The 12,578-nt window shown below is 47.6% G+C and overlaps 2 protein-coding genes across 21 annotated transcripts in view; one reads left to right on the top strand and one right to left on the bottom strand.

Annotated features, from left to right (window-relative positions):
• Dst (dystonin) overlaps positions 1-12,065 on the bottom strand; it is a 394,204-nt gene extending 382,139 nt beyond the window's left edge. For all 20 annotated transcript variants that reach the window (XM_087565925.1, XM_087565930.1, XM_087565928.1 and 17 more), the window contains exons 1-2: positions 11,519-12,065; positions 10,948-10,982 (exon numbers count right to left, since the gene is read on the bottom strand). In XM_087565925.1, the coding sequence (XP_087422051.1) occupies positions 10,948-10,982; positions 11,519-11,699 (216 nt within the window). In that variant the 5' untranslated portion in view covers positions 11,700-12,065. The remainder of the gene's footprint in view (positions 1-10,947; positions 10,983-11,518) is intronic.
• Positions 12,066-12,220: 155 nt separating this feature from the next.
• The window catches only part of Bend6 (BEN domain containing 6), a 54,216-nt gene continuing 53,858 nt past the window's right edge, over positions 12,221-12,578 (top strand). The window contains exon 1 of the mRNA NM_001393774.1: positions 12,221-12,401. The gene's annotated coding sequence lies outside the window, so the exon portion shown is untranslated. The remainder of the gene's footprint in view (positions 12,402-12,578) is intronic.

The following is a 12,578-nucleotide window of genomic DNA, read 5'->3' as shown; positions in this document are numbered from 1 at the left end:
ATTAGAATCTGGGGTAATGACTCCCTTTCCATGATTATTTTTTTATAAATTTAGCTCTTTCCTTTTGTTCTAGTATCATTTCTGCTGCTGCAGTGAAATACCCTGCCTAAAAGCAGCTTGAGAGAAAAGATTTCTTTTATCTCCCAGTTCCACGGCGCGGGCAGTCCATCCCAGCAGGAACATCGACTGGCTCATACTCAGTTTAATTTTTCTCCTCTTCCATAGTAGTAGTTCAGGCCCTCCTGACTACAGAATGGTGCTGCCCACAGTGGGCTGGGTCTTTGTGCATCAATGAAGTCAGTTGCCAACACAGCGTAAGTAATCCCTCATTAAGACGCTCTTCTCAGGGACTCAAGGTCGTGCTCACAACTAAGGGTTTGACCTTGTTTTCTTTTCAATGACTAACTCTTTATTTTGCCAGTTCCTTATAGCGTATTGTTTATTTCCATTTCATGAATTTCTACCTTGATTTTCCTGATTTCTGACTACTAACAGGGTTGAGGCTTGTTCTTCTCCATCCCCTCCCCCCTTCAACCAGGGACCTGAGGCCTCCCATTCAGTTATTTATTTGGCCATCTCTCTTAATGTTTGATGTGCGCATTAGAGCTATAAACTTAACCTTCTTAGGACCGCCTTTTCTATATCCCATAGGTCTGGGTGTATTGTCTTATAATTTTGAATTCATTGTAAATAAAAATCTATTCTTCTCTTGGATTCCTCTAGGGCCCATTCATTATCCAATAGTGATGTGTTTAATCTCCTGTGTTTGTGTTCACTCAAGGGTTCTCTTGCTGTTAATTTGTTTTATTTTTCCATTGTGATGGGTTACAGATTATTTTAGAGCCGGGGATAGTAGCCCACTGACGTCTTTATCCCCAGCACCTGTGAGATGGAGGCAAGTAGGTCTTTGAGTTCGAGGCCAGCCTGATCTACACAGTGAGTTCCAGGATGGCTAGAGCTACAGGGCTTTGTAGCTGTGTGCTTGGTGACTTTGTCTTGAAAGAGAAAAACCTCGGGTGGGTGGGCAGATTATTTATTAATTTCTTTGTATCTGTTGAGACTTTGTGTTCTTAAAAGTGACCTATTTTGGATTAAGCTGCCTGGTTGCCCAGAAAACCACGTATTATCATGGTTTGGGTGTAAAGTCCTGTAGATGTCTGTTAATCAAAAATGTCATTTAATTCAGGTATTTCTTTATTGGCTTCTAGTCACGATGGCTTGTCATTCAGTAATCATAGGTTATTAGAAGTGCCCACTATTCTAGTAAGATCACCAGTGGAAGGGGAAGCCCTGGGTCCTGCTAAGACTGAACCCCCAGTGAACGTGATTGTTGGGGGGAGGGCAGCAATGGGGGGAGGATGGGGAGGGGAACACCCATAAAGAAGGGGGGAGGAGGGATTAGGGGGATGTTTGCCCGGAAACCGGGAAAGGGAATAACACTCGAAATGTAAATAAGAAATACTCAAGTTAATAAAAAAAAAAAAGTGCCCACTAGTATTATGACGGGAGTTATCATGTTCATCTATATTTGATTTTCTAAATTCCTCTTACATGTGGGTTGGAATTTCTTTCTCTAACTCTGGGAACTTTTCTATTAGTTCTTTTGAAAGTATTTTCTATGCCTTCAGAACCATTTTCTTCTACTCTTTCTAAGCCACTGCCTACAGCATTCATCTTTCTGCAGTGGTGTTTCTGTCTTGGAATTACCACTCGTCCACTCTTACTATTTATTCTGTCTGCACCCTTGGAGAGTCTTTCCAATTGTTCCTTTGTCAAACGCAGATGCTCTATCCTCTCCTTGACTCACTCTCTTGGTGAGAGTTTAACAGGTTTCATTTGACTTATTGTTATCACACAGTAATCTTTTGTCTCTTGTCCCTCAAGGAAAATAAAAGGATATAGAATATTTGGAAAATCACAAACTATGTAAGAACTAAGAATTTAAGATGACCTACAGAAAACCTCAAACGCTCACTCATTCACATTTAGTGAACTTCACTATGTCCTGGCCGCTGAGATATGAGGTAGAAGTCAGATGGCCTTCAAGACCCTTGGAGTATTGTTGGGAGAGACCACAGAAATCTCCAGCAAAAAGCTCACCAATTATTCTGAGATAGGAGACAAGAAAGTTTCCTCCAGAGATGACCTGGGTTGTGAGCAGTCACTCACTGGGCGTGAAGAGTGGTCATCTGTTGGTTGAATGATTTTGTTTCTGTTGGAGTCGAAGAGGAGAGGGAAGGGAAAGATTTCCCTCAACTGGAAGCACCATGAGCAATTACTATGATCTTAAAAGGGCACGGTACAGGAAATGGAGACGGTGGGAGACTAGACCTTGAAGAAAATGGATTTTACACAGGGAAGAGTGGTTGGTGGTTTACCCAACACTCTCTTGGCAGCCTCGTCTACAGATGCTAACAAGGAATCAAATTTCACATCTAAGCATCTTCTGCAGAGAGGGGTGGCCTTGTGAGAGTCCAGTCAGCGAAAAGCAAGCGCAAGCTAGCTGAAGAGAATCCAGCAAATACCTCTCTTCAGATGCACACTGTTGGCTGGTTCTTCCCTCCCCCTTCCTTTCTCACACATCTGGAACTCCATTACCATAGTGCAATTCTGAGTGTCTTAGTTAAGGGTTTACTGCTGGAACAGACACCATGACCAGGCCAACTCTTATAAGGACAACATTTCATTGGGGCTGGCTTACAGGTTCAAAGGTTCAGTCCATTATCATCAAGGTGGGAACATGGCAGTGTCCAGGCAGGCATGGTGCAGGAGGAGCTGAGAATTCTGTCTTCATCTGAAAGCTGCTAGTGGAAGACTGACTTCCAGAGAGCTAGGATGGGGTCTTAAAGCCCATGCCCACAGTGACACACCTACTCCAACAAAGCCACACCCACTCCAACAGGGCCACACCTTCTAATAGTGCCACTCCCCGGACCAAGCATATTCAAACCATGACACTGAGGGAAGGCAAGTTTGTTCCAAAGACCAGCAAAGGCAAAGTAGAACTAAAGTGAGCTGGCAGCCACCTCTAATCTCACTAAGAATATAAACATGCTCATTAACACTCCATTTTGTGTGGGCTTCTAATTATTGACTACGATTGTCTCCAGGACTGATGAAGGGTCTTAAGGCTTATTTCTTTAGAATGAACCTTACTCAGTTAGTGTAAATAGATTGCAGAGGGGATGCAAAGGCTTTGTCTGAGGCTTACGATGTGGCTCAAGCCAAGGAGTCATCAACAGCGAGAGTAAGAAAGGCCTAGAATCATAAATAAGATAAGACAGAGGGGACGAGGGCAACCTGAGCCACAGTGGGGAAGTAAACATAGATACAGTGATGAACGAGACATTCAGTTGCCTACACACTTTGTTTCAACAAGCCGCGGAGACATCCACACAAAAACAAGCAAAAAGATAGTTGCCTCTCGATCTGGAGGCCAGAAATGAGCGTGATGAGCTACCAATCTACAAGTTGTATGAGGAGAAAGTCAGACAGTGGAGAAAATCACAAAGAAAATCTGAAGGGAAAGAAGCAAGGCCCAGCCAATCTAAGACAGAAGGAGAATGACGGTTTCCTACATCTAAGAGAAAGGAGAGAACGAAGGGGACCATGAGGAGACAGACAGACAGACAATGGGCATAGGTTTCCTTTTGGCGTGATGGATATTCGAAGTTTAATTGTGAGTGTCTGTTCAATCATGAATCCACTGAAAATAACCACACTTTGAATAGATAAGCTAAATGGTTTGTAAATTAGGTCTCGATAAATCCCCTTAAAAAAATAATAAACAGCAAAAAGACATGTCATTAGGAAGAGAACCCATGCCCAAAAAACAGGGAACCCGGGTGAGAAAAATTGGGGTGGAATCATTAAAGGGTTTGTCCGAAAACCAGGAGAGAAGCTGAAGAAGGAATGAGTCAAGTACTGGACCCAGCAGCTCAACCGAAACTGAAGCATCTGGTTTAGTGGTCTGGCAACTCCTCGAGCTTCAGTGTGTGTGTAAGGAGTAGCAGCAGAAATCAGACTGCACTGAGGAACGACAGGAGTAAGAAACGGGAGGTGACAAAGGGTCTATGGTGCTCTGAGTGAGAGCATCCCCCAGTCTCATGTGTTTGCAGACTTAGTGTCAGTTGGTGAACCGTTTAGGAAGGATTAGGACACTTGGCCTTGTTGGAGGAGGTGTCACTGGGGGCGGGCTTGGGGGCTTCAAGACTCCCTCCATTCCTGGTGCACTCTTTCTGCCTCCTCCTGCTTGTAGGAGGCTCCGCTACTGGTCCTGGACCACGCCTTCCCGCTGCCGCCATGACGACCACGAACTAACCCTCTCAACTGTAAGCGAGCTCCCAATTAAACAACTGGGTCACGGCGTCACCTCGCAGCATAGAACGGTGACTGTGGCACTTATTATTGTGCAATGACCATGGATGTGCAGGTGGCCCTGGACTGGGATGGGAGTCCCTACGGGTGTTTGCACAGGGCTGCCACTCCACTGCAGCTGGCTGCTCTATTTTAATTGCTTGAGAAGCCTCCGCTCTGATCTCTCTAGTGTTTGCATTCACACGTCAGTGAATAAAGACTCTTCCTCCCTCACACCCTCCCCAGCAGTTGCTATCGTTTGGTTTTCTTGATGGTGGTCATCCTAGCTGGGGTAGCATGAAATGTCAATGTGGTTTTCGTTCACTCGATGGCCAGAGATGCTGACTACTCTGTAAAGTGTCACTGGCCGCTTGGATCTCTTCTTTTGCCCACTGTCAAGATCCCCAGCACATTGGTTGGGTGGGTTTGGGGAGTATTTGAGTTCTGCCGTTCTTGATAGAGTCTAGACATAGTAGCTCCTTGTCTGACGTGTAGCTGACAAAGACCATGAGGGTATTTTCCAGCCACATATTGAAAAGCTAAGACACAAGTTTCAGGCACGTAAAACTGTAGTACAAGGGGCACAAGGGAGGGCAGTGGAGAGGGACATATTAGGACTGAGTATAATGATAAATATATATGTGAAAGTGTACAGCGATGGCCCCTTACACAACTTTATACACTGCATACCACTTTATACAACTTCAACACACTCCATAGCCAATAAAAATGTCCTACTATATGAAAATACCTGCCATTTTATACCTTCAGCACTCAATTCCATAATGACACACCTAACGCATGAGGAATATAAGCTCAGTGGTAAAGCACTGAGGTCCTAGGTTCAAATTCCAGGACTAACACCACCACCACCACCACCACCACCACCACCACCACCACCACCACCACTACCCCACCCACATTGACACACACATACACACACATGCATATCACTCTGTCTCACACACCTTGTCTCTCTGTCTCTCTGTCTCTCTCTCCCTCTCTCTCTCTAACACACACACACACACACACACACACACACCTTTAAACAGATGGTACCTACAGGTAGGACATAACCCAATGATACCCGATCCTTGGACCACAAACCATGATGCCCTTCCAAATCTCAGCTTCCTAGTGAGCAGAAAGGCCCAACCCCATCTGTCTGTTTAAATGCTCTGCAGCCCAAACCACGTCTTTTCATTCCTCCTGGGGGTGAAAAAAGGAGCAACCAAACTGCTTTGTTATAGTTGCTCGAAAGGAAATCTGAAAGCGATTTCTGTGTCCCTCAGAGGCTCATGGCAGACACCCTCCTAAGTGCAAATCAAAGAGCTGTACCAAAGTCGTAATGTAGTAGACAAGACTCACTCTCATCATAGTTGGCATTCACCCACTTATATTTCCAGCGCCATAGTCCTTTGGGAAATCTCAAGAGCCCTCTCTTGTCAGACACGGAGCAGTAGAAGCCGGGGTGCGCCCTTCTGCTCTTGCTCCTGCTGATGCAGCCACTGTCTTACTTCTGTCCTTCAGCATCCATATCACCCCTCAGAGGACACCCTCAGTCACCCTCCATCTGCTGCTTCAACGCAATTAGACCAACCCTTCTTTTTCTGCACTTTATTTGTTGGGCCTCCCCTTCCCCTCCGCACCCCTGCCACCCGGCCCAATCCAGAAGGCAGGATGTTCCCACATGATGCCCTGGCAGGGCCAGGCTGTGCATACTGTAGAAACGCTGCCTGCAATGGGCTCACGCTGCCAGTGAGAAGCTAAGAGCCCGAGAGGTGGTACAGCGAGCCAGTGCAGAGCCTGTGAGTTCTGTACGGAGCTGTGAACTTCCTGTTCCCTTTTCAGACACCAGCGCCTCTGTTCTGACCCCTAGAACTACAGGTTTATATTTCAGTTGGACAAATTCAAACTCGGACTACGCTTCTGCTGAGACACTGAAAAAGTGGGAGTTGCCTTATTCTGATTTGGGGGGGTGTGTTTTTGTTTCGTTCCCAGCAGTTGCTTTGCTAAGACTGGGTAAAGGCAGTGCTGAACCGGTAAGATAAGCTTCGTGGATGGGACTGATCTGTCATCTTCACACTTGTGCACTTGCATGCCGCGGTCTCTCAGGCTTCGCTACACTTGTGACTCAGTGTTGCGAACGGCACACAGTTCTGTGATGTAACAGAAGAGCCAGTGCCCGTAAGATATCAGCAGTGACTCCAGAGCATGAGAACACCACAGCACCTCCGTCAGTCCTGATGTCCGTCTAACACAGTACCTCACACAGAAAAGATTGATGTGTTTACCCTGAAAATAACTGGTCACACTAAACGAACACCATATCGTGTGTACAGTAACTACTCATGACTGATTTAATTAGTATAAATTAATCTGGACCTAGAGCGACGCTAGACAAAAATTTATTTATAACAATAACCTAATTATGAAGGATGGCTCAATAATGAAGCATTGTTTTTTTTCCCTGATTCGTTTCACAGTTTTTCAAAATGTAAACTTATTTTTTTACATAAAAGATATTTACGTGTGTGTGTGTGTGTGTGTGTGCGCATGCTTTATACATATATACTGAAACTGGGTGACTCCTAATGCATGTTTCATGAGGAACTATGTAATATGGTTACTTTTCTGACCATCCTCTAGAGTCTGGAACAGGGACACTTGGGTATCTAATCAGAGCAGAGGCTCTGAGTGGAGCACACATTTCATCCAGAAGACCTTGGCTAAACATGGATCTGGGGTGTGCACAAGAAGTTTGTCTATCCAGTTTTAAAGAAAGTATGCATGAAAAATATTCATCTTAATTCTTCTCTTTCATTGAGAATTTTGGGAACATCTCTGTATGGGTTCTGAGTGACACAGGTCAGCAGCAGGAGACAGTGTAGTTACAGTTCAGGTCTGACCACCCGTCTCTTGCTGTGTGACTCTTCAGGAATTGCTTAATGTGAGCTAAGTCCTGTCCCCTTTGCCCGAAGCAGGAAGAAAAGGTATTTACTCAGATCCTGATAGAGGGATCGCATTCCCTTAAACAAACAAGGCTCCCTTTATTCTCCAGCTGATGAATAGGGATCATTTAACATGATCCACCCTGGGCCCCTCAAAGCCACTATAACTGGAAGGGCAGCGCACCAGGATTCTCCTTTATGATAGGACGGTGTGGCAACTACCCACACCGCTTTCTGTAATTTCTGCAGAAACAGGACTATTGCCGCCTGACTTTCGCCGCAGGAACCTAGAGGAACAGTTCGCCACTGTTCACAGTCACATTGGAAGTCCTCAGAAAAGTGTACCCTGGAGATGACAGAGAGCTAGAACTCAAAGATGTACACGTGGTTTCTAGACTGTCCTTCATCAATGGGAAATCACTTCATTAACTCTTTACTACAAAGCTGCATGCGTGTGCGCACGCGCACACACTTCACGTTTTTAAGTAGCAAACAATGCATATGTTTCTACCTATAGATGGATCCTACGTGTGCAGAGAAAAAGGACCACGGCTCCTCAGACGTGGGAGCTGGATTCACTGTGTCTAGGGCGCCTCAATGCCCAGTTTTCCTCTTAGGAAATATTAATGTGACCACCACGGACAGAACACCCCCCAAATTTCCTGCCCAGGCTGATGCCTTCCTGGAGGCTTGGGTGGCAGAAACAACGTCCTCCGTCAGGTGAAACGGCAAAACGTTTTCCAAACTTCATCAATTCCAGGACTCTCCCATAGCTTGCTCAGGTTTCAAAGTGAGTCAGCAGATCCTACCCCATGCTTCTCATTTTACCAGGACAGGAAAAAGCTGAAAGCGAATTATCCGCTTACTGAGATTGGCACGGGGAACAGAAAGCACTAAGAACTCAGCCCGAGGTGATTAGGACTTGCCAGAAAATCAAAGCGCTTGCTTTGATAATAACATTTTGCAGTGGCTGCTTTAAAAAAAACACACATAAACACACAGCAGGAATAAATAATATTCATTGTGTCCACTCTTAATTATTAGATATGTTTCAATCCAAGTAAATGCGGAGGTCTTCCTTAAGGAGAAAAATCTTGGCAGAAATAATGTCCAAAGAGGGAGAAGAAAATGCATCTGTGTTTTGCAGAAGGGAAAACGCTCTGTTTGTGGTAAATATCAAAGCAGTGATGACGCAAGATGTCCTTGTGCAACCCAGCTTATGAATTTCTACATATAAAACAGCATCCCTTGCTTAAGCTGGATTTTATTTTATTGGGGTGGGGGAGAAGTTCTAAGAGAATCCTCTTGTTACAATGAGCACTTTAAATTTTACTACAAACACTAAGGTAATTTTTTAAAGCTTTGGGAAAAGCCAGGTAATCAGGAGACTAGGATGGGTGCTCTGTGAGTTTGAGACCAGCCAGGACAGCCAGGGTTACACAGTGAGACCCAATTTAAAAAGCTAAAACAGAAAAACAAAAAGGAAAACAAAAGCCCTCTACTTCAAAAGCCTAAAAGATAAATAAGCACTGCTACATTGTAAGCCACGTTCTAAGAACCAGCATTTTCCCTTTCTGTCCAACTCTGAGTTCTGTTCGCCCAGCCAGAGACTGTTTTCATTCATCCCATAAATAGATATTAAGAACCCATTCCATATGAGGCCAAATAGTGGTGTCACAAGAGACCTCGGATCTGCCCCAGGAGCACACGGACTAACCCGTAGAGAAGCAACAAGTCTACTCGAGGATTTCAAACTATACTTGCAATCCTACAGAACGAGATAAGGCGCTGAACGGCTGCTCCCACACTTCTGAACCAATCAGCTCAAGACAAAATGTTAGCCAAAAAAAAAAAAAAAAGCAAAAAAAAAGCTGCCACAAAGACACAGCCACATCCCACATGTCCCCAGTGTGCACATTCCACATGTCCAAAATGTCCAGGGTGAGCTCATAGCAGGGTTATTCTTCTATCATTTATCTGCATAGAACTGGTGAGTCTTTTTCAAGCCAATCCCCTACACCTCCATGTGTGCCCTGCCTGCTATTTACTTTTTCCTGCATCTAAATTCTACTTTCTCTGCTCTTCAAAGACTGTTCCACGAGATCTAGTTCATGTGTACTCCATGAACTTGACCTAATTTTCTAAAGACTTCATCACAAATATCTCTTTTTTTACACATTTTTCTTTCTCTTCTTCTTTTTTTTCTTCTTTCTTTCTTTCTTCCTTTCTTTCTTTCTTCCTTCCTTCCTTTCTTTCTTTCTTTGGACAGGGCCTTCAATGTAGCTCTGGCTGTCTTAGAACTCACTATGTAGACCAGGCTGGCCTCAAAACTCAACAGACATCCCCTGCCTCTGCCTCCAAGTGTGGGGATCAAACGTGTGTGCCACCACTATACCTGGCAATTTCCAGCTCAGATTTACAAAATATTTGGTGGCTACCCAAAACTAAATACCTCCTGTCAACTAATTATTTTTTTACGTATTTTTTAAAAAATAATTTTCATAGACAGCCCTACAGGGTACTGTTGGCCCCGTTTTGGCACAACTGTTTTTCCACAACCCACACCCCCACCCCACCCCCAACCCTCACCCCCACTAGTTAGTAGAAAGCTAGCTCCAGTCCTGCTGGCTGTGGGCGAGCTATTCTCTCACAAACCTGAACTAGCACGGAGCTCTCACCTCCAGTGCACATGCAATAGAATTACTCAGCAAGCAACATCGTAACGTTATGCTAATGCCGTTAAGCTTCAATAATCACAGTCTAGCAAGGAATCCAGGGTGTGATAAAACCTCCAATGAGCAAGCCAAACAAGATGTGAAGTAACTTCAGGTAAATAACAAGTTTGTGGTAGGGGGGCAGACACCACAATACTTTTGCTAAGATGAGGACGCTGCATCATAAAGAGACCTCCATGCCTGGATACATTGCAGCTTTCTTTCCCCTGGAGAGAAATGCCAATGTCCCAGTCAGGCGGAGCTTGTGTCCTGTTCTAACTGGAGCTGGTCCTCCTGCTGTTCCCTGCACTAGCAGCATCCAGTCTCCTACTCTAGAGGGATAGTCTAGAACAGATGCTAAGTGCACACTTGGGTGTGTCTTCATCAACATTACTATCATGTAAAAACCGTCACCCGCAGCTTCCTAAGACAGCAGGACTGTCACCTGGAGTCTAAACTGGAGTCTGGTTCAAACTCTTCTGCAACAACATGCTAAGAGCTTTACACTGTGGTTTATCAAAGCGCACTGCTACCGACCTCGGTGAGCAACCAGGAAGTGCATCCGCCACAGATACAGATTGTAAGCTAAACTGATATCACTGATACCTATTCCCAGGCTAAATTCTCTAAGGCCAACGACTCTTTTAGGGGCTGCCCCTCCCACCTCTTGTAAAGCAAACTCCACTCCACACACACACACACACACACACACACACACACACACACACACACACAGGTACACGTACTTACAATGCTCCCCCAGGCTCAACTATGGAATTGCTTAAGAAGCATGTCACTTTGGGCTTAGGGACTGCAGGCTTCCCATTTGGTGTCCTACTGGCTTTTTAAGATTAAGCATATGATTAATACTGGCACTCAGAAAAGAAAGCTACTCTGACCTTGAGAGTGTACACTAAATAAATTACCTCAGAACGAAAGTGATGAGATCTCAGGGCAGCATCTGGGGAGAAAAAAGGGGGAAACGAGACTTCATTAACTCCTTGTTCTCAGCCTGCAGAGTTACTGATCACTTACCTGGATTCGGGAAAGCACATGCTAGGTGTCTCTCTCCTATTCCGTGGGAATATTGGGGCGGGGCGGAGAGAGTATTGGACCATCTGTCTCTAAGGTGATTTCTCTGCAAGAAGTTCCAGCAAAGTTGGGAGGTGGGGAGCCCAAATCATCACGCCTTACTTTTTTATCCCTAAGCTCCAGCAAAGCCTGGGTAAAGGTTAAGAGTGCCTCAACCCAGGACTCCACTACAATTACCTTCTGGGCTCTAGCAAACTGACCCTAAGATTCGGAGTCTGATCCTTCCTTCCGGGACCTCCGAATCTCCATGGTTATCCAAACCTAGTGACCAGAGGATGGAGGTACGGGCAAAAGGCCAGGGGGCGTTCAATACATAAATGCACTTAGCTTGAGGAGTGGGCACTGAGGGAGTAGGGGAGGCAACCTAGCTTCTGCCCAGAAGAACCCGGCGGCGGCGTGTCTCACCTCTGCTTCTGGAACGACCCGAAAAGACCGATTTCATCGGATGCCTCCCTTTCTGGAGCTTGCGGTGCCAGCAGCAGAAGAAGATGATGGTGGCGATGGTGCCCAGCAAGAGCAACAAGAGGAAGAGGGCACATTGGATGCTGTAGGGTCTCAGCAGAACGAGGAAAGCGGCGGCGATCATGGTGCGGGCGAGGCGGGGGGCCGTGCGGCGCGGGGCTGAGGCTGCAGAGCGCGCTGGGCGCTGGGCGCGGGACGCGGGGCGGGCGCGGCGGACACGGGCGAGCGCGGCTCAGCGCGTCAAACCCGGCGCTCGCGGCCCGGCGCGCGGCCCAATGGCTGCACACCCCGCGCCGGCCCCGGAACGACTGATGGAGAGCAGCGGGCAGCTCTCGCCATGACTCAGCACGCGGCGCGGCGGCGGGAGCCGCGCCCCTCCCTCCGCAGGCGCCCCAGCCCGCGCGCAATCCTCGGGCTCAGCCCCGCCCGGGACGCAGCCGGCAGGGAGCATCATCGGGTGGCCGCCCGGGGCCTCGGCGTCCTGAAGTCCGGCGCACGTGGGGTGGGGCGGGGCGCGGCGAGCCGGCGGGGGGCTCGGTAGGTGACGTCACAGCCTGCGGCGGCGGCGGCGCGGGCGGGGGCGCGCGCATGGCTGGGGCCGGGGCCGAGCGGCGCGCGCCCTCCCGCAGGTCGGCTCGGTGCGCGCGCGGCCCGCCAGGCCACGCGCCGGGCGGCGGTGCGCGGGGACCCCCGGGTTTCGCCTGTGCAAGCCTCCGCGGACCGACTGCTGGAGGCCGACGTCAGGGGGCGCCAAGGAGCCGGGGGGAACCCGGGCTCCCGCCTCCCTGAGCCCGCCCGGAGGCTGGGGCTCGGAGGATGCAGCAGGGTGAGCTATTTGGTTTGGGGGCGGGGGTAGTCCCTGCGCACTGAGGCGCGAGCACCTGAAAGGGCCATCTCCAAGCTGGTCCCATCTTAGGAAAGGCACGCCGGGGTCTGCAAGCTTGCACTCTTCCACCCCCAAACTTGGTGCTGATTCCCAGCCCAGACGTGAGCTCTGCCACGG

The sequence above is a fragment of the Rattus norvegicus genome, chromosome 9 (genome assembly GCF_021556685.1).
Source record: "Rattus norvegicus strain SHRSP/BbbUtx chromosome 9, alternate assembly SHRSP_T2T, whole genome shotgun sequence".
Lineage (NCBI taxonomy): Eukaryota > Metazoa > Chordata > Mammalia > Rodentia > Muridae > Rattus > Rattus norvegicus.
The sequence above is the reverse complement of the archived record's forward strand: the minus strand, read 5'-3'. Positions and strand labels throughout refer to the sequence as shown.